Source organism: Calidris pugnax, unplaced genomic scaffold (assembly GCF_001431845.1).
Source record: "Calidris pugnax isolate Ruff unplaced genomic scaffold, ASM143184v1 scaffold305, whole genome shotgun sequence".
Taxonomy (NCBI): domain Eukaryota; kingdom Metazoa; phylum Chordata; class Aves; order Charadriiformes; family Scolopacidae; genus Calidris; species Calidris pugnax.
In genome coordinates this window covers 127069-151765 of record NW_015091074.1, presented here as the reverse complement: position 1 = coordinate 151765, position 24697 = coordinate 127069, and the positions used below count along the sequence as shown (strand labels likewise).

Here is a 24697-nt window from a genome sequence, read left to right as displayed (position 1 = left end):
ACCAAGTGCACCACCACATGTGTGGACCCCTGCTGCCAAGAAGTAACCAAGTGTACCACCACTTGTGTTGACCCCTGTTGCCAGGAGGTCACCAAGTGCACAACCACATGTGTGGACCCCTGTTGCCAAGAAGTAACCAAGTGTACCACCACTTGTGTGGACCCCTGTTGCCAGGAGGTCACCAAGTGCACAACCAGATGTGTGGACCCCTGCTGCCAAGAAGTGAGCAAGTGCATCACCACATGTGTGGACCCCTGCTGCCAAGAAGTAACCAAGTGTACCACCACTTGTGTGGACCCCTGCTGCCAGGAGGTCACCAAGTGCACAACCAGATGTGTGGACCCCTGTTGCCAAGAAGTGAGCAAGTGCATCACCACATGTGTGGACCCCTGCTGCCAAGAGGTCACCAAGTGTACCACCACGTGTGTAGATCCGTGCTGTAGACCTGTGACCAGATGTGCCACGAGGTGTGTGGATCCCTGCTGTGGAGCTGTCACCAGATACACCACTAAGTGTGTGGATCCGTGTTGCAATAGAGTGACCAAGTGCACCACCAGGTGTGTAGACCCATGCTGTAGTGAAGTGATTAAGTGCACTACCAGGTGTGTGGATCCCTGCTGTAGAGAGGTGACCAAGTGCACCACGAAGTGCGTAGATCCATGCTGCAATCGAGTAGCCAAGTGCACCACCAGGTGTGTGGATCCATGCCGTAGAGAGGTGACCAAGTGCACCACCAAGTGTGTGGATCCGTGCCGTAGAGAGGTGACCAAGTGCACCACCAAGTGTGTGGATCCGTGCTGTGGACCCGTGACTAGATACACCACTAAGTGTGTGGATCCATGCCGTGGAGCTGTCACCAGATACACCACTAAGTGTGTGGATCCATGCTGTGGCAGAGTGAGCAAGTGCACCACCAGGTGTGTAGATCCATGCTGTGGAGAAGTGGCGAAGTGCACCACCAGGTGTGTGGATCCCTGCTGTAGACCTGTGACCAGATGCACTACTAAGTGTGTGGAGCCATGCTGTGGGCAAGTGACCAAGTGCACCACCAGGTGCGTGGATCCCTGCTGCAAGGAAGTCATCAAGTGCACCACCAGATGTGTGGACCCCTGCTGTAGTGAGGTGACCAGGTGCACCACCACCTGTGTGGAGCCCTGCTGTGGAGCTGTGAGTGAATGCACCACCACCTGCGTGGATCCCTGCTGCCAGGAGGTCTCCAAGTGCACCACCACCTGCGTGGATCCCTGCTGCCAGGAGGTCTCCAAGTGCACCACCACCTGCGTGGATCCCTGCTGCCAGGAGGTCACCAAGTGCACCACCACGTGCGTGGAACCCTGCTGTGGGGGCGTTCAGGCTGTGACGAAGTGTGTGGATTCCTGTCCCACCACCTGCATTACACAAGCCACCCCCCCGTGCAAGGGTGTGTGCACCCCTGTCTGCGGCCGACACTACTCCATCACCTGCTCAGAAGTTTGCCCTCGTAAATGCATGGCTCCTTGAGGGGTTGCGTGTGGGGGCTCCTGTGGTGGGAGTCTCCAAAGGCTAAGGAACGAAAACGGTTTACAGATCCCCGGACTTGTCAATGTCTTCCTCACCTCTTTCCCTTCCTACTGCCCTTCCTGTCCTAGGAAGAGTAAATCTTCAAACGGGTTTCCTTACGTTCTGCATCATTTCTACTATTTTTTACCTCACGCACAACGCGTTTCCTTGTAACTAACGTGTAACTGATTGATTTTGTGCCCCCGGGGATATTGCCTGGGAGAGAGATTCTGTGATTTTTCTTTGCACTGTGGTGTGGATGGAGGGATTTCCACATTTGTTATTTCTTGGCATCTTCTTCTTTTTCTTGCATGAAGCAATAAAAAAAAATATATATATTATCTTGGCATCAGTTGTCTGCAAGTGTTTCCTTCACTTTTGCATTCCCCCCGACTCACACATTCCCCTTTTAATTTCTTCCAAAAAGCCTGATCTCTTGGAGGGGCAGCTCCAGCTGGAATGTGTGGGAAGGTCTGTGGCAGTAGCAGGAGGAAGCCCTCCTCTCCCGTGGTTTTGAGAAAACTTTGAAAACCCAACCACTTGTTGAAGTGCCCCTCCAAAGCTGGAGGAGCTCAGGGCTGGCTGTGGCTGCGTCAGAAATGAAATGTTCCACTATGAGCAAGGGGTAAATAAGCCACTAATGAGGGGAAGATGAGCAGGTCTGGGAGACCGTGCCTCGTGACTTGTCACCCGTGTGTAAGAAGTCCTATCTTAACCTTTTGCAATCACCTTCCATTTCCTTGTCTCTGGTGGCAATTGGGCAAGCCTCATCCGTCGGGGAGACCGACATGGATTCACCCACCGCTGAATTCTGCAGGAATATTATTAGTATTAGCAATTTGAACAATTTTGGTAGCCCTCCCATGAATATCTGCTAACGGGATCCCAGTGCTTCCTCCTTAGCACCACATTGGTTTGCCCAAGAGCGGGCAACATCCTCAGGGACTCAAAGTTACCCCGTGACACGTGCCAAGGGTGTCTCTGCAGGTTTCCAGTGTGGAGCTGGTGCAGGGTGGGATCGGCAACCGCTGAAGGGAGGAGGGATGGGGAGACAGGCTGTGGGGGAAGCTGCTGAAGCAGCAGACATGGGCGCAGCTCTGTCTGCAAGCACCCACTGCCTCCTTCTTTAAAGGTGCCCCGGGGCACGTGGCTGGTGACTAACCTGCAATTATCGCTGTCTCGCTTTTTTTTTTCTAGGAGAGGAGTCAGACCAATAGTGGGTCGTGATAATTAAATACCCAATGGACGTGGCATTGCACGTGGGCTGGGGAAGTCCGGCCTCGCACAAATTGTCCCACCCTCACAGGTCCTTGGTTTCCGTCCTCCTGTCTCAACTGGTTGTGGCTGCCCCTGGCTCTTGCCACTGGTTGTGCAGCCCTTGCCACGGCGGTGTCTGGGCTTTGTCAAGGACTCTAGGTGTTACCTAAGCACAAAGACTACACAATAGAAATCCCAAAAGAACTGAGGATTCCTAATCGTCCCTGCGGAGGTCTGATTTGACTCCAGAACTCCTTTAAAACTCATTGTAAAGTTCCGTGGAAGCAGCGATTTCCTTTGCTCCTGCTCCCAAATCAAATGGAACAATCTCCTGGGAAATAAGAAACTGCAGGTGGAAAAAATGGCATTCAGATAAGATTTTCTCTTGAACTATTTCTCTGTAGCATCCTTCTGATGGCATGAAGCTTGCATTATATTTAATCCTTCATATGAACATAGAAATTCAGATTTTAAAAGGCTGAGAGCCTTTTAGCAGAGAGCAGAGGCTTCATTTCCAGGTGAGCATCACAGGATTGTGCCATATGAAGAGAAAGAGATTCCCTTCCTCTCTGAACACCTGGAAACACCTACACCCATGAAAACACCTACACCCTGAACACCTACACCTTTGAAATTGTTATCGCAGTTTGGGAGAAAATTGCTGTTTGGCATAAGCAAATGTAGTAGGACCACAGTTCTTCCTCTGTCAGGCAACTTTCTCTGAGCTCTAAAATGTATTCCTCAGAGATCAAGACACAGATTCATTCAATAATGTGAAAAAAACCTAAGGAAAGCTAGATCCCTGGTCGAAAATATTGAGAAATCAAAGCAAATATCTGCAACAGAAAGCAAATGATAAAAAAGATGAGGGTTTTTTTTTTTTTCATGACCACATCTAGTTCCTCTTTTTCAGATTTAATTGCATTCAGATGCTCACTTATCATTCTTCATGGAGCACTCACCTTCCTGAGTAAACAGGAAAAGAGGCGGATAGTGCCGTATTTGGGTTCCTCTCAGCCCCAGAAGTAATGATCTAATTACTTGATCAAATAGTCCCCGGGGCATGGACTAGACAAGCCACTTGTTTTCCTGTGAGTTGCTAATTGCATTCTGGACTCAGCCTCCTGGCATCTCAGCTATGCAGACAATTTCCAAAGCGGCCAGAGCTATGGACCAGCCGCCTGGAGACCAGCCCAAACTGGAAGCTTCCCTGGGTGCTGGATCACACCCTCACACCTTCCCCGGGGAGTTGTGGTAGGGAATGACGAGAGGGGAAAGTCGGATGTAATGAAGCCCCAGCCTTGAAGATTTAATTGCAACAAAGTGCAGGAGAGTGGGCTGGGAAGGACTTGCCAGGATGAGAATAAGGGGAGAATCCTTGATTTCTATGAAAATGCTTTCCTTGCCAAAATGTGGGTAGTATAAAACGTACTATATGGGATGCTAAACATAAGTGAAATGAAATCCCTGATGCCGACCAGTGCTGGATGCCACAGATGTTTATTGAGGAGGCTTTTAGTTAAACCAAGGGATGCAAAGAAATCCAGAGGCATTAGATTTTTAAAGCAAAGTGTCTCCTCCTGGGCCCCAGGAACCTCTCCTGGTTCTGGTTTGGGGTTTGTCCTGCTCTTTTCATTAAAGCACTACCTATCACCCAGTCTCTGGTTCTGCAAGAGACCTTAACATGTACTGTTTAGTTAAATAGAATCATAGAATCCTATGGAATATTGAGGAGGCTTTTAGTTAAACCAAGGGATGCAAAGAAATCCAGAGGCATTAGATTTTTAAAGCAAAGTGTTCAGCCATTTATGAATACACTTTTTTCTAGCAGAAATCCAGCTGAACCATAGAATCATGGAATGGTTACAGTTGGAAGGGACCTTGTAGATCATCCAGTTCCCCACTCAAGTTTGTGCCCATTTCCTCTTGTCCTGTCACTGGGCACCACTGAAAAAAGACCAGCCCCATCCTCCTGGTACCCTCCCTTTAAGTATTTGTAAGCATTGATTAGATCCCCCCCTAAGTCTTCTCAAGACTAAAAAGACCCAAGTCCCTCAGCCTCTCCTTGTAGGAGAGACGCTCCAGGACCTTAATCATGTTTGGTCAAACCCTTCCCCCTCATCCTATCGCTCCATTCCCTGAACAGTCCACAATGGTGCATATCTAAACAGTTGCACAGGCTAAAAATTGAGTTTGAGATGTTTCAATCCAAAGTCATGACACCTACACATCCGGAAGTTCTGTGTTTATGTTAACAATCATGTCCCCGTGACCATGCACTGTTTCATGTCTGCAGGCAAATTTTTTTATAGCTGTAGGAAAATGGCTCCAATCTTGATGTGTCTCCATCTTTGGTAGCTCTTGGTGGTGAAATACGAAGTCTCTCTTGGATTATTTGGAGCCAAAATGTTGACGATATTCTTTTTTACTCATTTTTTCAGAAATATTCTCCTGAGCACAAGCATGCAGTGCTCAGGGGGTTCCTCTTCTGCAGCAGCAGCCAAACCTTTGAAGAGTCTGTCTCCTCCTGGACCCCAGGAACCTCTCCTGGTTCTGGTTTGGGGTTGTTTGTCCTGCTCTTTTCATTAAAGCACTACCTATCACCCAGACTCTGGTTCTGCAAGAGACCTTAACGTGCTCTTTAATTAAATAGAATCATAGAATCATAGAATCGTATGGAGTTGGAAGGGACCTCTGGAGATCATCTAGTCCAGAGTGGGTCTACCTATAGCAGGTTGCACAGGAACCTGTCCAGACGTGTTTTGAATGTTTCCAAAGAAGGAGACTCCACCACCTCTCTGGGCAGCCTGTTCCAGTGTTCTACCACTCTCACAGTAAAGAAGTTCTTCCTCACGTTTAGGTGGAACTTCTTATACTCAAGTTTGTGCCCATTTCCTCTTGTCCTGTCACTGGGCATCACTGAAAAAAGACCAGTCCTGTCCTCCTGGTACCCTCCCTTTAAGTATTTTTAAGCATTGATTAGATCCCCCCCTAAGTCTTCTCAAGACTAAAAAGACCCAAGTCCTTCAGCCTCTCCTCGTAGGAGAGATGCTCTAGGCCCTTAATCATCTTTATAGCTCTTTTCTGTACCCTCTCCAGCAATTCCCTGTCCTTCTTGAACTGGGGAGCCCAGAAATGGACACAGTATTCCAGATGGGGTCTCACCAGGGCAGAGTAGAGGGGCAGGATGACCTCCCTTGACCTGCTGGCCATGCTCTTCTTGATGAACCCCAGGATGCCATTTGCCTTCTTGGCCACAAGGACACATTGCTGGCTCATGGGCATCCTGTTGTCCACCAGGACTCCCAGGTCTTTCTCCTCAGAGCTGCTTTCCAACAGGTCAGCCCCCAACCTGTACTGGTGCAGGGGGTTATTTCTGCCCAGGTGCAGCACCCTGCACTTGCCCTTGTTAAATTTCATTTAGGTTTCTCTCTGCCCAACTCTCCAGCCTATCCAGGTCTTGCTGCATGGTGGCACAGCCTTCTGGGGTGTCAGCCACCCCTTCTAGTTTTGTGTCATCCACAAACTTGCTGAGGTCCTCTCCTGGTTCTGGTTTGGGGTTGTTTGTCCTGCTCTTTTCATTAAAGCACTACCTATCACCCAGACTCTGGTTCTGCAAGAGACCTTAACGTGCTCTTTAATTAAATAGAATCATAGAATCATAGAATCGTATGGAGTTGGAAGGGACCTCTGGAGATCATCTAGTCCAGAGTGGGTCTACCTATAGCAGGTTGCACAGGAACCTGTCCAGACGTCTGTCCTCCTGGTACCCTCCCTTTAAGTATTTTTAAGCATTGATTAGATCCCCCCCTAAGTCTTCTCAAGACTAAAAAGACCCAAGTCCTTCAGCCTCTCCTCGTAGGAGAGATGCTCTAGGCCCTTAATCATCTTTATAGCTCTTTTCTGTACCCTCTCCAGCAATTCCCTGTCCTTCTTGAACTGGGGAGCCCAGAAATGGACACAGTATTCCAGATGGGGTCTCACCAGGGCAGAGTAGAGGGGCAGGATGACCTCCCTTGACCTGCTGGCCATGCTCTTCTTGATGAACCCCAGGATGCCATTTGCCTTCTTGGCCACAAGGACACATTGCTGGCTCATGGGCATCCTGTTGTCCACCAGGACTCCCAGGTCTTTCTCCTCAGAGCTGCTTTCCAACAGGTCAGCCCCCAACCTGTACTGGTGCAGGGGGTTATTTCTGCCCAGGTGCAGCACCCTGCACTTGCCCTTGTTAAATTTCATTTAGGTTTCTCTCTGCCCAACTCTCCAGCCTATCCAGGTCTTGCTGCATGGTGGCACAGCCTTCTGGGGTGTCAGCCACCCCTTCTAGTTTTGTGTCATCCACAAACTTGCTGAGGTTACATTCCACCCCTTCATCCAGGTCATTGATGAATATATTGAAGAGGACTGGACCTAGTATTGACCCCTGGGGAACACCACTTGTTACAGACTTCCAGCTGGATTCTGTGCCCCTAATCACAACCCTCTGAGTTCTGTCTTTTAGCCAGTTTTCAATCCACTTAACTGCCCATTCATCTAACCCATACTTCCTAAGCTTAGCTATGAGGATGCTGTGGGACATGGTGTCGAAAGCCTTGCTGAAGTCAAATAGATCCCAGAAGTGTCAGATTTGGAAAATCACTTCTTTCCAGCTCTTCAGCCAAAGCCAGATGGCCATGAAAGGATGTTGCTGTGGGGTCCTGACTCACCGATGTTAACGTGACTAGTCAAATGACCAAATTGCTCATAAATGTAATAGAGATCCGCAAATAAGTGTCAATTAAGAATAATAATCCAACCCTCTGATGTTCCCACATATTACAGATGCAGATCAATTTATGTCTCCTAAAATGTCTATTTCTCTTAGAAGTCGTTGCAATTTCTCGCTAATCAAATATAACAATAGGGTATACAATAACCCACTATAGAAAGGGAGATGTAGGACCGGTCCTTGACGTTGGTTTTAGAGGTGAGCCTGGAGCCTGAGGAAAGCACGAAGAACTGTACAAACCGGCCTGTGACAAACTCCTTGGCGAGATAAGTGATGGAGGCTGCTGCCTGCTGTGGGGGAACCTAAGTGTACTGGAGGACAAGTGCTTGCTCAGCATCACCCAGCGGGGTTAGGTCTTGGATGAGACGATGGAGAGAGATTATCTGTTTAGATAAAATTAGATAAAATCTGAGCTGCTCGCTCTCTGTTCATTTTACAATCCGCGATTTACAATCTACAATTTTACAGTCTTACAAGGGTCTATTTGATGCAGTCGTGGGTGTTTCTCCTCACCCCAAAGGAGATGTCTAACACCAAAAAACACTGCACACGTCCTTATTTCTTCCTATCACCTATAAAAACCGTCAGTGCAGAGTATGAGTCTCGCTGGGAGAAACTGCGCGTGATGCACCGAGTCTGTCCAGCAAAGGAAGAAGAGTGGAAAGACTGAATTAACCATGAGGTGTTGCTGGGAGGATGTTGGGAGCAGTGCAAAGACGTCAGCTCACACGGGCTTAGGACGGGAATTCCAGTTTCCCCATGTAAACACTGGAAAGGAACCCGTGACAATGCCTGCAATTCTCCAGTGGGTCTCCTGGTTTCCAGCGTAAACAGGATGCGCTGCTCACGCTGAACAGGTTGGAGGTTGGGGTTTTTTTGCCCATTTAGCATTTTTGCGAGTGATCTCACTGGGGAATTTGATTACATAGCCTGATGATCACATTCCACCGCCATGATTGGAATATCTCAGAGAAATAAAGATTTTTTTGTGTGCTGTGGAGCTGAGTGAGATCTCATGATCAGAAAAAGGCTTCAATATGATAATACGGAGTTCTGGGCCTAAATTCTGCTTAAACTGAAGCCCTTTACACTGCTCTGGCAGAGAAAATTACCTTCAAAATGTGTAGCCCTTTACTTTGCCCTGAACGGCTTGAAGAGGTCCTCAAGGTAAATCATTGAATCATAGAATTGCTGAGGTTGGAAGGGTCCTTTCAGACCATTGAGTCCAGCCATCAGCTTGACACTGATAAAAGCCATCACTAAAACGTATCTGTGTCCACACAGACATTGCCAAGCATCAATGTTGTTAATGGATGGTGGAGAAGAATGGGTTGGGTGCATTTCATGGTTATAAAATGTATTAGAGGAAAAAATACCTCAACAGTTTGTAGAAGTGCTGATGGCCCACTGTAGGATTAGCTGTTTCTTACCATGAGAATTAGGACATGCTATTTCCCATAGTAAATCAGATCAATTGTCCATCTTCCCTAATAATAGCTATCCATTCTTATTGCATTGAAAAAACCTAAGGTATCATTCAGACATTTATGGAAATAAGGAGACGAAAATATCCGAGCATATTAAATCTTTTTGAAAAGCAATTAATTCAGTACCTGTTTTTTTTTTAATTACCGTCTCATTCCCATTGAGAACCACATGACTAATGAATTAGGTGGAAATAGAATTTGCTCAGGATCACATGTCTTTCCTGGAAGAGGGTTTCCATCAAAAATTAGGATGTAAACAAATATGTAAAGCATGTATAGGTGGAGCTTGCTCAGGTAGTTAGTGGTCAGGTGTCCATACCCCTGGGCTCCCTTGTTTCCGGAGATGACGCCATGCAAGCCATATAAAAAGGTTTGCATTTTGATGCTCACACCAGTTCATTTGACTTCTCCCTCACTCACCTGCACTGGTGAACTGGTAAGTCTTTCTCGGATTTATCAGGGGAAGATGCAATGGCTGTGGTACTTGGTTGGTCTGGTCGAAGGAATATATTACTGATGGCAGGAGAGCATTGCTTCTGGTGTTTCTGTTCCAGGGTTTGTCCTGGAATGGGGGAGACAACTTAGAGTTTGCTCTTCCTTAAGTAGCTTGCAAATATCTTCTCACCTCTTCAGAAACCATGGCTGTCTCCCATCCTTCTTCGTATTCTATCTTCATGCATTTTTTTCATACCTCATTAAGTCTGGAAATTAAATAAATTAGTGGATGCTGGCAGAGTAAATCTTGGGACTTCAAAAGAGATGGGTGGGAAGAAGCATTATCTGGAAGAAGGAAGCTGCAGAACACCTGAGGGCAAAGCTGCAGGAGTCATCTGGGAGAAGTCAAGATGAAGAAGTGAATTGGAGCTGGGAGCTGCAACCTCTGGGCCAACCCTTCTTTTATGAAAGGATGAGCCTATGAATTTTGATACAACTCCAATGATGTACCGTGATATGCAGCTGGAGGATCTGGGATAGTGTCTGAATTTGTGGTCTCTGGGGTCTGTCCTTGGGGATTAGCATGTTCAACATCTACGCAAAGGGGAATGTGCTCCGTGGCGTGTGAGGAACTGAAGAAGTGATAAGCAAAAGACGGGCCCTGGAATATCTGCTGATTTAATTAAGAAAATAAGGCAATCAACTGTTCTCGTGTTACAGCTTCTATAAAATTTAACTGTGGGCAATTCTGTAAAATTCAGGTTTTATGGCTCTAGTCTTCTTAACAATGATGCCTGCAGGTTCCCAAGGAAGGAAGGAAGGAATAACCTGCAGAATCGCTCACACGAGCAATTGTTTCTAACAGCCCTTCTCTCAGTCCAACCGCTGACTCCTACATAAGTTTCAAGAGCTCAGGCTGTGAATTGTGGTTTAAGAAGAAAAGACGAGTGCCCTGACTTTATCTCTCTCTTTTTATCTTTCTCTTTAGCTTTAGCAGCCCCTCGGAAGGATGTCTTACTACGAGCAGTGCAAGCAGCCCTGCCTGCCCCCTCCCATTTGCCTGCAGAAGTGCGGCAAGTGCGTGGAGCCCTGCAAGACGGTGTGCGTGGAGCCCTGCGACAACATCTGCGTGAAGCCCTGCTCTGCACCGTGCGTGGAGGTCTGCTCCACACCCTGTGCCACCCAGTGCACCACCACCTGCAGCACCCAGTGCGTGGAGCCCTGTGCCACCCAGTGCGTGGAGGTCTGCGCCCCTAAGTGCATCGATGTCTGCGTGAAGCCGTGTGACTCCCAGTGCCAGACCCAGTGCGTGGAGCCCTGCGTCACCCAGTGCTGCACCAAGTGTGTGGAGCCTTGCCCGCCCCAGTGCGTGGAGGTCTGTGCCTCCAAGTGCGTGGATTCCTGCGAGACCGTGTGCCTGGAGCCCTGCAGCACCTGCTGCTCCCACCCCTGCTGATGGCCTCAACGCTCAAGCCTTGCATGATGCCTTGGCACATTGCAACGTCCAAGGGCTGATGAGTATCCACAGCATGAAAAACCGGTTACAGACCCATCTGCGACGGACCGAGACCTCTCCCGACCTGATTACCCCACGCATTTTTTGTCTTGGAAAAGCTTTTCCTGAACATTTTCAGCCTGTATCTTTGTCTCCTATGATACTTCTGCTACTGCTATCTCAGCACCTTTATCTTGGCGACCGCGGTTGGCCAATATTATACTGCTAGGCATTGTGGGAAGTTAATTAGCAATGGTTGTCTGTAAGCAGTTGATGTTGGAAAATGTCTCCCCTTCTATTCTTTCATTCTCATCTTGTCTTTTAATGTAATTCCTCTTGTCTTTTAATGTCTATCTGCAGCAATAAAAATTGACCATTGATGGCATAATGTGTCTTCTGTCTTTATTTCATCTCCCTGTTTCCATGTCTTTGGACCCAGGAACATCTTCCTTGAGTTTTCCTTCTGAAATCTGTGACAGTTGTGGAGGATTTGTGCCTGCAATGCAGTGCTATAAACAGAGAGAGCATCCATTATAACATGGAGCAATGTCTTTTAATACCATAAACAAAACATCATCGTGTCAATACTTTTCTAAGAGAGAGTAAGAAGAATCTCATCGTCCTAGATTAAACTAATGATAGAAATGTAGTTTTCACCTTTATTAATGACAGAATTTTGGTCTTTATACCTCTGAATTTTGAAGGCAAATCTTAGAAACTGTTAAAAGGTAAATTTAAGTGGAAGACAGCCCTGAGTCCAAGGAAGAAGGAATTGAAACATTCTTGATGGGATTTTAACTATTTCTGAAAGACATCTAGATAGAGATGAAACTAATATTTTTGATGGAGACCAAAATGGTATTTTTGGTGAATCTCCCCTTGATCCTCAGAGACTAACTATAGAAAGCAGGGGATTTGGCTTCAGGAGATGAATCTTCTTGTGGTTCAGGAACAGGTCCAGGCCCTGCAAGATTGCAGCTCTCTGCCCACATTTGCTGCAGACACTTTGCGTGGCTTTGGGCAGGTCTCGCTCTTGTTATCTGTCCATTCCCCATCTACAAGGAGGAGAAGTCACATCCCTGACTGACAGAGCGGTTGGCATTTCAGGTTCATTAACAACCGGCAGGCACGATAATATTTTAATTCACTTCTAAATGATATCTCTTTATTTGGAGTCATAATTTTGAACCTGAAGGAGGCCCATTGTCTGGAGGGACGTTATACCCATTTAAATGCTGAGTTTCAGAGATAATGCTCCCATTGTCTTCCATTCCGTGCATGTGACTTGCGTTCCTCTGTCTCCGTGACGGCTACACAATTTCCATGTCTGGGATGTAGAGAATTGCTACCCACCTACCGTATCATTATGTCAAGGGTGGAGAACATCTAATCTAGAAAGGAAAAGAGTTATATTTAGGTGTGTGTAAACACTGTTACCAAATCAGCTTTTAATGAAACCTTGTGTGCGGGTGTAGAGGAGTTTAACAGATTCTTTTTTGTGTTACTTCTCTCAGCACCAAAAGGTGACACCATCAAACAGGTATAATGATAGGTAAAACACGTCTCGCTAAGGCAAACAAATTCTACACCTGAACACACCTTTCGGCTCAGACAGACAAAACAGGGGGAGGTGGGACATATGTTCCACAGCACAAAAGGAGGGGGGAAGACCGGGAACCTCTAATTCCTACTGTGGAATGCAAACATTTGGGGATTCAGCCATGAATTCTGCCTTGCTAATAACTGCTTGTTGTGTAGCATCAGTGTCCACTTCCAGGCATGGAAAAAGCCTTCGTCAGGAAGTCATATGCAGCTACTAATGAGCTCCATCTCATAGGTTAGTCACCTATGATTGATTTCCAAGCATCTTCATCCAGCTCTATCAATCAGCTGTGTTAGTAATTTAAATTTTTTCCCCTCTCCCTCTCTGCTCCAAACGTTGCACCAGGCGCAGTCATCACTGGTGAGGACATGCAGCTCTGAAAGCCCAGGGGAAGTGGCAGAAGGGACCTGCTGGTTTGTGCTCATCACACTTCCTGCGCCTGTAGGAAAAACGTGTTGCAAAAGCCCTGACACACTGCTCCTCTATGCACCTGTGGTTAGGTCTGGGCATTGCTAAGAGTCTCCTGAATATTTACAACAAATTAGTAGCCTTTGATTTATGTCAGCCTTGGGGTCATGAAGACCCTGGCAAATCTTTAAGGTCCCTTCCATCTCTAACTATTCTATGCGAGTCTCCTGAATATTTACAACAAATTAGTAACCTTTGATGTATGTCAGCCTTGGGGTCACGAAGACCCTGGGAAATCTTTAAGGTCCCTTCCAACTCTAACTATTCTATGATTCTACAAAATCAGGCAGGAACGAGGGATGTTAAGATCTGGGATGATGTTTTTTTCCATTAACACCTTCTGCTCTCCTGCACCCGGTGGAATCCATGTGCATCATCTCTCTGAGCATCACACATCCGTAATGGAGACTGGACTGTAATTCCAGGGCTGAATCTGACCCCACGGGGCATAGCATTGAGGAATGCTCCAGGGAGGATTGAACTACCTTCTCCATTAGAGCTAAAGACAATGTTTCAGTTGAAACTTTTTCTCTGCTCCTTCCTTGGAAAAACTTCAAGGAATAGACGTGGATCTATCCCCAGAAAAAAGAAATTCTGCCATAACTTCAGCAAGCATAACTCAGCGTTTATAGAAAAAGAAGTTTTTTGTTGCTTCATTGAAAAGCTAGTGAAAGTGCAAGAAAAAATATGGGGAAAGCTTTCTAGTTTCTTGGCAATATAAAATGTTTCATTCTCCCTTTTGGGGAAGGAAAATAGAGAAGGACAGAAGCAAAGCCCAAAAGCACAGAGTGCCAAACGCAGACCTGCTGCCCTTCCCAGGAGCTGGGATGCAGCACCCAGACCTCCCCACCCCACTGGGATTTGTGCCAGCTGGAGCTCCGTCCTGGTGATCACAGACAAAACTATCAGGAAACACCTAAACTTTATGCAAATGTGTTCTGCTCACTCCAGAAAGGATCTAAGCCAACCCCTTCAAACCTGAGTTGAGTTGTGGGATCTTTGCCCAGGGTCAGGACAAGATGAATTATCAATAAATTAGCCACTTATTACCAGATTGGGTGTGCCTTGCATTAAAAACAACAAATCCCCCGCACCTGAAAGAGGAGGCATCTCACAGACCTTGACTGAAGTCCAGGTGTACGGAGGTGTCAGTGGAGCAGGTTCTGGTTGTGAAAGATTCTGGTCATCAAGTTAATCTGTTGTCATCAGCTCCCAGGGCTGACTTCTAAAAGCGTATAAAAGCCTCCCATTCAAGAGGCTTTTTAACTTCAGTGGCTTCTTCTTCTCTTCCTCCAACAGCAGGAGACACCAGGTGAGTCCCTCTATGTGCTTTTAGCTCTATATGTGGGGGTTTCTGGTGCTGTCTCCTTGGGAGACAGGGTGATTTTTTTTTTTTTTTATTTTATTCTGTTTACCTAATAACAGTTTCAACTCATCTCCCTGGCAATTTCATCTCTGCACAGGTGAAAGCCAGATTGCTTTATTTTGAGACTTTCTGAGGCTCTAGATAGTGGCTTGCTGACTCTTTTAACCCACAAACCCTTGTCAACCCTCATAATTTTTTTTACCCAACTGATAAGAATCCTTGTGGATAACCATCAGGTATTGAGTATCAGCTACCAAAGGATGGCATCCACCGGCAGCTTGTTTTCCATCTATCAAGCAGCCATGGGCTGATCACTGCAGTCTTCTGGATCTTCAGGGCTCTGAGTTTCACTTCTTTGTGTAAATTCACATAATCACCAAGCAGGAGGACAGGCCACCTGCATTTAACAGCTAGAGACGTGGCTCCTGCTCTGAGGGTCTCAGTGAACTAAGCAGAGACGTGGCTGTTGGCAGAAGGGATTGTCATCAAACTACTTTTCTCTTTCAAAATCACTTGCAATACTGAAAAGTCATGGCTTTCTGACATGGGTTTCTTTGACTACTTCTAAATATTGCGCTGAGGGTCCCTTTGAACTAAGCGTGCTTTCATTAAAACTTGCTTCTTCATTTGTCAAAGCTGAAATGCTCAGAAAAGAGTGAGCAGAGGGAAAGAAGGAAAATTCGTCTCCCTGTTTCTCTCCCCTCCGCTTCTGTAGCCATTTACCTCTTTGGATCATAACTCTGTTAGGATGGTTCTTGCCTCTTTTATTCATTTATGCTTGAATACAGTTACACCCTGAGCCTTAAAGGCTCTTCACTGTTGGTTTGGTGTCAAAGCTGAAGAACTGACTGAAACTATAATATCCAGAAAGGAGACGTGTGTAGGGCTAAAAATAACTGAAATGGCACCTTGGTTTTCTTCCAGGCTTAGCGAAGATGTCTTCCCATCAGCAGAAACAGCAGCAGCAAATCCCTTCAAAATGCCAGGAAAAGTGTGCTCCAAAGTGCGTGGAGCAATCCCAGGCCCCAAAAGGACAAGTCAAGTGTCCTGTGAAGAGCATCCCCCAGCAACAGCAGCAGCAGCAATGCCCCAAGCAGAAGTAGCACTGACAGCAGTGGCCACAAAGTGCCACAGAAGATGCAAATGCTCGTTTCCAAGCTCTCCTCCTGCCTGCTGGCTCTGCCAGAATAGCTAGAAATTTGCAGCACGCCTCCTTTGATTGCGAGCAGAAATTACTTTACAAAGAGATGCAATTCATTTACTTGGATTTATTCACCCTCTGCTATAAAAAAAAAAAATAATCATGGGGCCGCTTTCTTCTGATCTTTAATTTGGGACATGCAGCAATAAAATGAAAAGTAACCTCATTACTGGCTTCCTGATATTTTTTTCACTTTACTAGTGTCACTCGTTCTATTTCGCTATCTTTTATTAGCCAAAGAATTACATTTAAACATATACTTGTACACAGGGCCCCATGCACATTTGTCTTCCAGAATTCCCAAGGAATCATTTGTCCATATTTTTATTTCAAATAGTTCCAGAAACCTACAGCTATTAATATGATGATGGAGACCACAAAAGGGAAATTTCTAGAGCAAACAGGACACAAAATTATCACAATTTCTGAAAAAGCCTTTACATTCAGTGTCCTTTGGGACAGAGCTTCTGCCTGGGTGCCAAAACTAGCTCAGGATGGATGTACTTCCCAATTTGGGGTGATCTAGCAAGTTGTTTTGATCCTGAACTGGAGCAAACTGGGGAAACTTGGTTTTCTGTAAGACACAGTATTCTGCAGTATATTCTTGTGGGTCTATCAAAACAATTGTGGTTTTAGAGTCTCAACTATCCTATAACTGCTGAGAAATAAAGAGTCTTTGGAAGGTTCTAACTCTGGAAGGAAGCTTTTACTTGCTCAGAATGAATAGTTTTGGTTTAAAGAGGATCCAGAACATTTTGGTTTCTCAGCCAAGGACAGGACATTACTGAAGGGAAAATTGGTTCTGTTTTACCTCAAACCAGGATGCTTGGCTAATTAATTTCCAGTCAGCTGGAAGAGTAGAGGAGGAAAAATTATAAGTACAGAAACTGTTGAGTGATATAATATTGGTGTCTGGCAGACAGACGCAAACTTGCTCTGCAAACCAACAGCTGTGTGTCTCAGTGTGATTCTGCGATCAGACAAGGAGGTTGAATGTATCCAACACCCATCAAAGAGGTATGGGGCCAAGCTGAGGAGATAACATCGCTCCTGGCTCAGCTGAAGTGTGGGAAAAACTCGTTTGCTTGTGCTTGCAACCTGCCTCATAGACCTGCCCATGGCTGATGTCTGCTGAAGGTCACAGAGTGGCTCTCAGGATGTTTAAATTGGGGCAGGTTGATCACAGAATCTTCTAGGTTGGAAGGGACCTTAAAGATCATCTTGTCCAACCGTCAACCGAACTGACAAAAATAGACACCAACACAACAAACAAGGAGCAGGGAACAGCTTGGTGTGAGCTGTGTGGGACAGGGTGTCCTGAGGGGTGGTTCAGCACAATTAGTGTTTCAGTGCCATCGGCCACCCCGTGGTCTGACACAGTTCAGGGGTTCTTGCAGGTTCTCCAACCTGGGCACCTGGAGATGAGCAATGGACCCAGGATCCCCTGCGATCACCCAAATTTCTGAGTCCCAATTTGTCCATCTTTGAGGCTAAAAAGTGCCTGATTGTTGCAGGCTGAGGTTCCTTTTCATCTTTTTAAGCAGAAGCTATTAAAAATCTCCACAACTTGGTATTCAAAGTCATTTTTATTGTTGATTTTCACAGTGAAATAAATCCTGGATACAATATCAGCCTAAAATAATTAGCGGTAAGTGCCAAATATACACGCAACAAGACCGTGTGGTGAAACATGTTCCAGGGTGTAATTGAGACAGCACTGGGTATGCTTCCTCCTTTATCCTGTCTAGCAGATGGAAGCCACGCCTGAGGTTAATCTATTTCAAAACATGTCTGGATTGGATTTAATTATCTATATATTTTCCATAATCTCAGCTCGAGCTGTTCTTTTACACATCCTAGAAAAGCCAAGGTGAGCTCTCTGAGGAAAGCACTGATTACTACCAATTCAACTAAGCAGATAATTACGAGGTGTTGGCTCTTCTGTAAAAATCTTTGCATTTCCTCTAGCCCAATGGTTTTTTTTTTAATCTGCATAATATATTCAGCACTGTGGATTCAGGATTCAGAAAGTCTTGCTACTGCTGACCAGAACCCCTTAGCAGCAGGTTCTGCACAAACCTCAAATCCTATTAGTAGTAGGCAAAACCCCTAAATGCAAGGTGAGGGGTGGCATTAGAGTGCAGGGAGCTGGGGAGGAAGGCATGAAAACCAGGAGGTGGTGCACAGGTCTGGACAATGAGCTGCAGGTCCCTAATTGCATTTGGGTTAAATTTGAATATTTAGCTTAATAAACCCTGACTGGAGCCCCTCTGCTGTGAGGACAGGCTGAGAGAGTTAAGGGGGCTCAGCCTGGAGAAGAGAAGGCTCCGGGGAGACCTTCAAGCCCCTTCCAGTCCCTACAGGGGCTCCAGAAAACTTGGGGAGGGACTTTTTACAAGGGCATGTAGTGATAGGATGAGGGGTAAAGGCTTCAAACTGGAAGAGGGGAGATTGAGATGAGATGTGGGGAAGAACTTTGGTGTGAGGGTGGTGAGAGCCTGGCCCAGGTTGCCCAGAGAAACTGTGGCTGCCCCATCCCTGGAGGGGTTCAAGACCAGGTTGGATGGAGCTTGGAGCAATCTGGTCTGGTGGAAGGTATCCCTGCCGATGGGAGGGGGTTGGAATGAAATGATCTTTAAGGTCCCTTCCAACCTAAACCATTCTACGACTCGAGCATGACGTCATGCTCTTTGGTCTCTCTCTCTCTGTGCCTTTAAAAGCCAGCAGGGTGATTGGGAGAGGGCAGAAATTCAGGCTGCTGGAAAGCTGGGTGCACATGCCTACACCACCACCCGAAGCCCTATTGTCTACCAAGAGTCCCAAGGTTTCAGTTCGCACGGGGCTGTTAGTATGGGGTGATGCTGGCGTTAGCTGCAGGGGGAGCTGGGAGCTGTGCTTCCTGACAGGAATTCTGCAGTGAAGAAAAGGGTGTTGGAAAAATGACCTCTGACTGTGAGACGTGGGGAAAGGAGGTCCGGGTTGACAATCTTCTTCTCTCTTCAGGGCTTCCCCTTGTCAGTGGCAAATTACTTCTGCATGGGTGGCCACTGGGTGGGCTGCTTCACCTGCTGCTGCTCGATGGGGGGACACTTCTCTGGAAGGGAGCCCTTCCCTGGATCAGGGATTGACACAGGGATCTCCTTGCACTCCTGCTTCTGTTGGGGACACGGGACAGGTTCAGGAACAGGGATTGGCACCGGGATCTCCTTGCACTCCTGCTTCTCCTGGGGACATGGCACCGGTTCAGGAACGGGGACTGGCACTGGGATCTCCTTGTACTCCTGTTTCTCCTGGGGACAGGGTGCAGGGTCAGGAGATGGAACAGGAATTGGCACAGGGGTCTCCTTGCACTGCTGCTTTTCTTGGGCACATGGTGTGGGTTCAGGGCCTGGAACTGGGATTTCCACAGGGGTCTCCTTGCACTCCTGCTTCTCTGGAGGGCATGGGGTGGGCACAGGGATTTCCTTGCACTCCTGCTTCTGCTGGGGACATGGCACAGGTTCAGGGCCTGGAACGGGGATTGGCGCAGGGATCTCCTGGTACTGCTGCTTCTCTTGGGGACACTCTGCAGCCTCCGAGCAGGTCACAGGAACTGCAACAGGGGTCTCCTTGCACTCTTCCTTCTCCTGCAGAGATGGACTTGGTTCAGAGCAGGAAACAGGGACTGGCACCGGCAGCTCTTTGCATGCTGGTTTATCTTCAGGGCATGGAACAGGCTCAGGGCACGATACAGGTGGGAGAGTTGGTGGTAGCTTGCATTGCTGTTGCTGCTGCTGCTCCTGGGGTGGACACTGAGGTATGACGACCTCTGGTGTTTCTCCCTTGCCTGGTTCCACCACTGGTGTTGGCAACGGCACTGTTTTTTCTGGTACCACCACTTCTGGGACTGGTTCTGGACAAGGTGTTGGGACTTGGACTTCAGTTTGCTGCTCTGGACATGGGACCGGCTCATCATACGGCACTGGCTCTTGGCTTTGCTTTGGAACGGTTTTGCTCAGGCCAGGTGGGAGGGTGAGTTCCTGCTTGATTTGCATTTGATTCAAAGACATCTTTGCAGGAAACAAGATTATCTGAAAGAAATGTCAGAGTGTTATTGTGTCTGCTAAATGAACACTGTTGGGATGAGAGTGAAATGATGACAAGAAACATGAATCAGCTGCAAGAGCAAAGTTCTCTTACTTGGCCCTTGGTTTCCCAAGGCTTCTGCTCTGACTCTGCCTTATCTTGCTCCTCCTTTCTGATCTCAATGCAGGACTGCCCTGTCAGGTCTGACTGAGGTTGAGCCACTCCTTTGATGTTGGAGCTGATTTACACTTTAGAGCTCTTCCTCCTGTTGTTTAGTTTTTTTCAACGTGTTAACTCCCTTTTATTTCTCTGCTGGGGACTTGATGAGAGGAGCTGGCAAATAACAGATCTGCTGGTTTGATAACGGTTTCAGAAAGTCAAAAAATGATAGTAAAAAAATAATGAATGCTGAAGACAGACATTTAAAAATGTTTGGTGTGTCAAAAAGTAGAAAAACACAAATCTAGGCCCAACAGGATACTTGACCTTGAGAAAACTGAAATACTTAATTTGATTTTGCTCATTTTAAAGTGGTTTCCAGATTTTACTTGGAATTAGAAACCTGAGGTGCTGAAGTCTCAGCGTGGACCTCACCAGTAAGTTGATATCTTTCTGTATCATTAAGAGTTCCTACAGTAACAATCGGCCAACTCCTCCTCTTGCTCCAGTTTCACTCTGACCTCATTGATGATGTAATGGACTGAGGTTACCTGTGGCACAGTCCTTCCAGCTCTCATGGAAAGGATTAACAGTGCTAACGCATCCCTATGTTTCTGGATTATCATGGCCACTAATAACACATGTAGCTGGTGTGAATCAGAATAATCAGGAGTGATTTCTTCTTCCAAGGCCACAGCCCATGTGCAAGAGCCCGAAGGAGTTTTCCTAATTTATGGAACTCCCTCTCTGAGGCAGGCACCAGGCTCAGCTGGTGCTGTGTCTTTGGCAAATCCTGTCTCGCTGTTTTTCTAAGGACAATCTGAGAGTACAAACAAAAGGTTAGAATCACAGAAAGCTTGGTTGGAAGAGGCATTTTAAGTCCCCTCAGCACAGGACTAATACCAAAACAGATCTTGTGAGAGTGTGCAAGTGTGTTCTCCTTTCCCCATGTTGCCTCTCCCTCTCAGCACCTCTTCAAAGCACATTCATTCTGCTCTTCTACGTCCTCCTAGATGCTCCAGATCAATATCACTTGTCTCTTGACATATAGTCTTTATAAGCATCTGATAAGATCTTAAACCAAATTAATACATCACTCTTGACATGGTTAGCATGAATGATACAGCACCCTGGGAATACTTCCACTCTTCTGCTCTGTACAGCCCCTCATATTCCCAAATCCATCTTTTATAAAATAATTCCTCAATGAAACTGAAGTTTTAAAAATATTCTTGTTATAAATAGCAGAATCACAGATACAACAGATTTGGAAGGAGCTGTAGGATACCATTTAGACCTTCTTCTTCCCTGAAGGCAGGATCAGTTATACTCAAACCAACATAATTTTATCTCATCTCTTCTTCAGAAAGGATCTAATTTAGCACTTAACTATCCTCAGATTTACACACAACCTGAATTTGCTTTGCAGAGTAATTTCAAGACTGCTTGTACTACCCCAATGCCCACAATTTCTCTTCTTTGCAGGAATTTTTGCATATTCAAAGGTATCAAATAAAACGCTTCTTTAAAGAGTCTGCCCACATTAAGCCAAGCAGTAAAATTAGAGACAACCCGAAAAAAGTATCAGTGTTCTCCAACTTACCCAGCTGGTCAACAGGGAGAAGTGCGAAGTTAAGTGGATGGTGGAGCACGGAGATTTGAGAACTTTTATATGGTTTCAAAGCCCTGCCTTCTGGGAATGAGTCCTCCTAGGTAATGAGCTCATTCTTTCACAACTGCCGTTGTGCGTTTCCTCCACAGACTTGTTTCACACGTAGGCATTGTGAAGAGAGGCTTTTGGTACACAATGCCTTTCAATTCCTTGACTTAACAAAAAACTTTCAGTGTGAATAAAGGTCCTACCCTCAGGTTAACAGATTCACTGCAGACCCAGCCAAGACCAGGGGACTTGGTGTGGTGCCAACCAGCGCGGTTGCACTTCAACCCATGCACGAACCACTTCGTGTCAGCTAATTCCCCCCTTCTTAGCAGGGGGGGGGGGGGGGGGGGAGAGAATGGGGCTAATCTGTGCTTCTTTCACTTGATTTTCATCAATGATTTCTCTAAAGTGACTTTCTTGTGATTCTATAAACTCATGATGGATGGGTTTATTTTTTTTTGCCCATGAAGATCTTAATAGATTTCATTCTTCTCCTGTTTCAGAACAGATAATTTTGAATGCTTGTTATTTTCCACAGTGCAGAGGGTGCAGCTTCCACTCATCTAAATGTGGCAGAAGAGGGAGCTGAGTTTATCTATCTCATGTATCATGTGAAAAGTAGAGGGATTTTTTTTTTTAATAGTGTACAAGTTTTATCACATCCAAATGCAATTGGGACATTGGTCTCATTTAGATGCCAGAATGGCATTTGAAAAGATGCTTCAGTCTACATGTGAAATAAAGGGAGCTTGTAGCACATACAGTTTGGTGTAAATGCAAGCATTTATTATCTGTGTAAGCATTATTCCATGTAAAAAATATACTGAGCGAAAATAGCTCACTGATTATTAACCCCAAAATCTCAGGGAGTTATCAGGATACAGGTCAAACAGTCCTCATTTCTGATGGTAGGATTATTTTCAGCAGCAGAGATGACGTGTCCTACACAGGGGTGAATTTCATCACGTTTGCTTGTCTTGGGACTACCTTTGACCATTTTACCAGAGTTCTTATCAGAACACGCACTCCAGACGCAATCGTTGAGACAGGCTGAGCTGGTACCCATCCCTGCTTGGGATTCCTGGGCTGCGAATGTCAGCAGCTGTTTCCAGCTGTGGTGTAACTTCCTCTGGTAATAATCATTTGGCAACTGAAGGACAGAACACCTGAATTTTAGACCACATCTTCTCCTCTAGTGTGACTTCATCCATGCATCTTCCTTTCTTACCTCACGGCAGGTGAGGCCCCACCTGGCTCTGGAAGATGCTTAGTTTTACTCACCAGCCATGCCTAGCGAGGGGAAAATCCCAGCCCAGCCCTGACTCAGGGCTCCCCTGCTGCTCTGCTGGTACAAATTGCAGTCGAAGCTCCGCTGAAGGCAGGAACTAGGACACTTTCCAGCAGTGGAGAACCTGCCTGTCTGCTTTCTAGGGAGCATCGTGCTTCGCGGTTATCAAAATAGCCCTTCTGCTGAGATAGGCTCCTGGAATAGAGCCCTTCAACGCAGGAAGATAAGAAGGAATAAGCTCAGACTTGTAAAAAAAAAGTGGGTTTTATCATTGCACTTGGCCTGAATTGGGCAGAGCAGCTCGGTTCAGGAGGAGACAGTGTATTTCATTAGATCAAACATTGCATTTAAATATTTGTGCAATATTCACAACCAAATATGCACCTGCAGGTCAGAACTTCAGTAACCTTTGTTATGCCCCACCTGAGAGCAAGAGGGCACGTAGCACTTGTGGAGCAGTGCTGAGGCACAGACTGCACAGCCAGGGCTCCGTGTTGAGACATTGCTTTGATTTCAGCAAGCAGTGAGGTTTCTGGAATATTTAGGTGTCTAATTTTCAGCCTCAACTTGCAACATCGAGTGATTAAAGAAAATCACTTTCCATAGCTGGAAGGGAAACGACCTGAATCCTGTCTGGAGATCAGAAGGTGGGGCTGTCCTGACCTTAAACACTGGTTTGGGTCCAGGTCTGGAGAGGCTCAGGGAAGGTCATTTCACCTCCGTGTCAGCAACTTCAGCAGAAAAATGGTGGTAATTATCATCGAAGAGGTTCTTAAGTCAGCCCGTGGAAAGGGAGTGAATGTTTTTCCCATAGTAGAGGTGTAATTGCTTTCCCCTTCCATGTGAATTGCACAAAGGCTATTTTTAGAGGCAAACGCTGTACGCAGTGAAACCTGCCTCACCGAAACATTCGGGAAACTATGGGAGAAACGTGCATTGAGTGAGGTGGCTTCACAGTGAACGTGGAGCTCAGCAGCTCCTCACCTGGAGGATCCCCGCTCAGCTCCTAGTTGATACTGAAGTTGTACCACTAATTTCAGGGCAGATAACACCACAAGTGAGGAAAATACTGGCCTGAGCCCATCCTTCTTTCTGGATAGAAAATGCTACTCCAGCTCCCACACATCTTAGGTAGCAGACCATCAGTGGCCTTGCAAATGCTGATCAGACTACATGACCTTTAAAGGTGCATTCCAACCCAAACTATTCTGTGATTCTATGATCAAGCAGTTAATCTCCAAAAGTCTGAGATGCCCTAGGAGCTCTGCAGCAGCAGCTCTGAATGGAGGCTTGTAACTGTGTACTTTATTTGGTACATTTATGTGACATGATTGTCCCAAAGTCTCTAAGGGTCTCGAAACTGTATTGCTTCAATCCAAAAAAAAAAAAAGGATTATCTTTCTCAGAAGTGAAGGCTACTGCAGAGAACCTCAGCTTAGGATGGGAAATGCTCACGATGATCCTCACCTCACATCTGCACGGATACTCTCTGATTTTTCTCCCTCCAGTACTTTTAACCTTTGTGCACAGAGAAAAACGATCTGAGGAAACTCTTGCACTCCTGGATTTCATGTCTTGGTGTGATTCAGAAGTTGCTGAACTGGATCTCCCAAGACACGACTCGCCCTGATGGCTTAACTAGACACTGTTTCGTTAACACCCCATCTTGTTCTTTATTATTGTGTCTGTCATCATTTCAGGGTGGACATCTTGATTGACTCATCTCACGAGACAAAAGACATAATAACCTGTTACTGAATTTCCTAGTATCGGTCTGTCTGCCTGTGGGTACAGTCACTCAAGCATCTGCAGACTTTATCTTCTCTCCTGGTGCTGGTGTCAAGTTGTGTTACAGAAGAGAAGCTGGTCACCCTCAGGGATGTCCAAATCCTGCAGTCTCCAAGTA

The 24697-nt window shown here is 46.3% G+C and overlaps 3 protein-coding genes and 1 long non-coding RNA gene across 4 annotated transcripts in view; 3 read left to right on the top strand and 1 right to left on the bottom strand.

Moving 5' to 3' along the window:
• LOC106896964 (keratin-associated protein 10-6-like) overlaps nucleotides 1–1886 on the top strand; it is a 19370-nt gene extending 17484 nt beyond the window's left edge. The window contains exon 2 of the mRNA XM_014957310.1: nucleotides 7–1886. Coding sequence (XP_014812796.1) covers nucleotides 7–1500 — 1494 coding nt within the window. The 3' untranslated portion in view covers nucleotides 1501–1886. The remainder of the gene's footprint in view (nucleotides 1–6) is intronic.
• An 8609-nt stretch (nucleotides 1887–10495) lies between these two features.
• Nucleotides 10496–11366, top strand: LOC106896977 (proline-rich protein 9-like). Its single transcript, XM_014957327.1, has one exon. It carries the CDS (start codon nucleotides 10496–10498, stop codon nucleotides 10940–10942), a length of 447 nt encoding a protein of 148 aa, XP_014812813.1. The 3' UTR covers nucleotides 10943–11366.
• Nucleotides 11367–14272: 2906 nt separating this feature from the next.
• LOC106896984 lies at nucleotides 14273–15783 on the top strand. Its single transcript, XR_001413699.1, has 2 exons — nucleotides 14273–14364; nucleotides 15343–15783. It is a non-coding gene; the product is annotated as an uncharacterized LOC106896984 (long non-coding RNA).
• A 1403-nt stretch (nucleotides 15784–17186) lies between these two features.
• Nucleotides 17187–21547, bottom strand: LOC106896967 (keratinocyte proline-rich protein-like). Its single transcript, XM_014957314.1, has 2 exons — nucleotides 21447–21547; nucleotides 17187–19689 (listed from the first exon to the last, which is right to left on the bottom strand). Exon 2 carries the CDS (start codon nucleotides 19666–19668, stop codon nucleotides 18646–18648), a length of 1023 nt encoding a protein of 340 aa, XP_014812800.1. The 5' UTR covers nucleotides 19669–19689; nucleotides 21447–21547; the 3' UTR covers nucleotides 17187–18645.
• Nucleotides 21548–24697: the final 3150 nt, after the last annotated feature.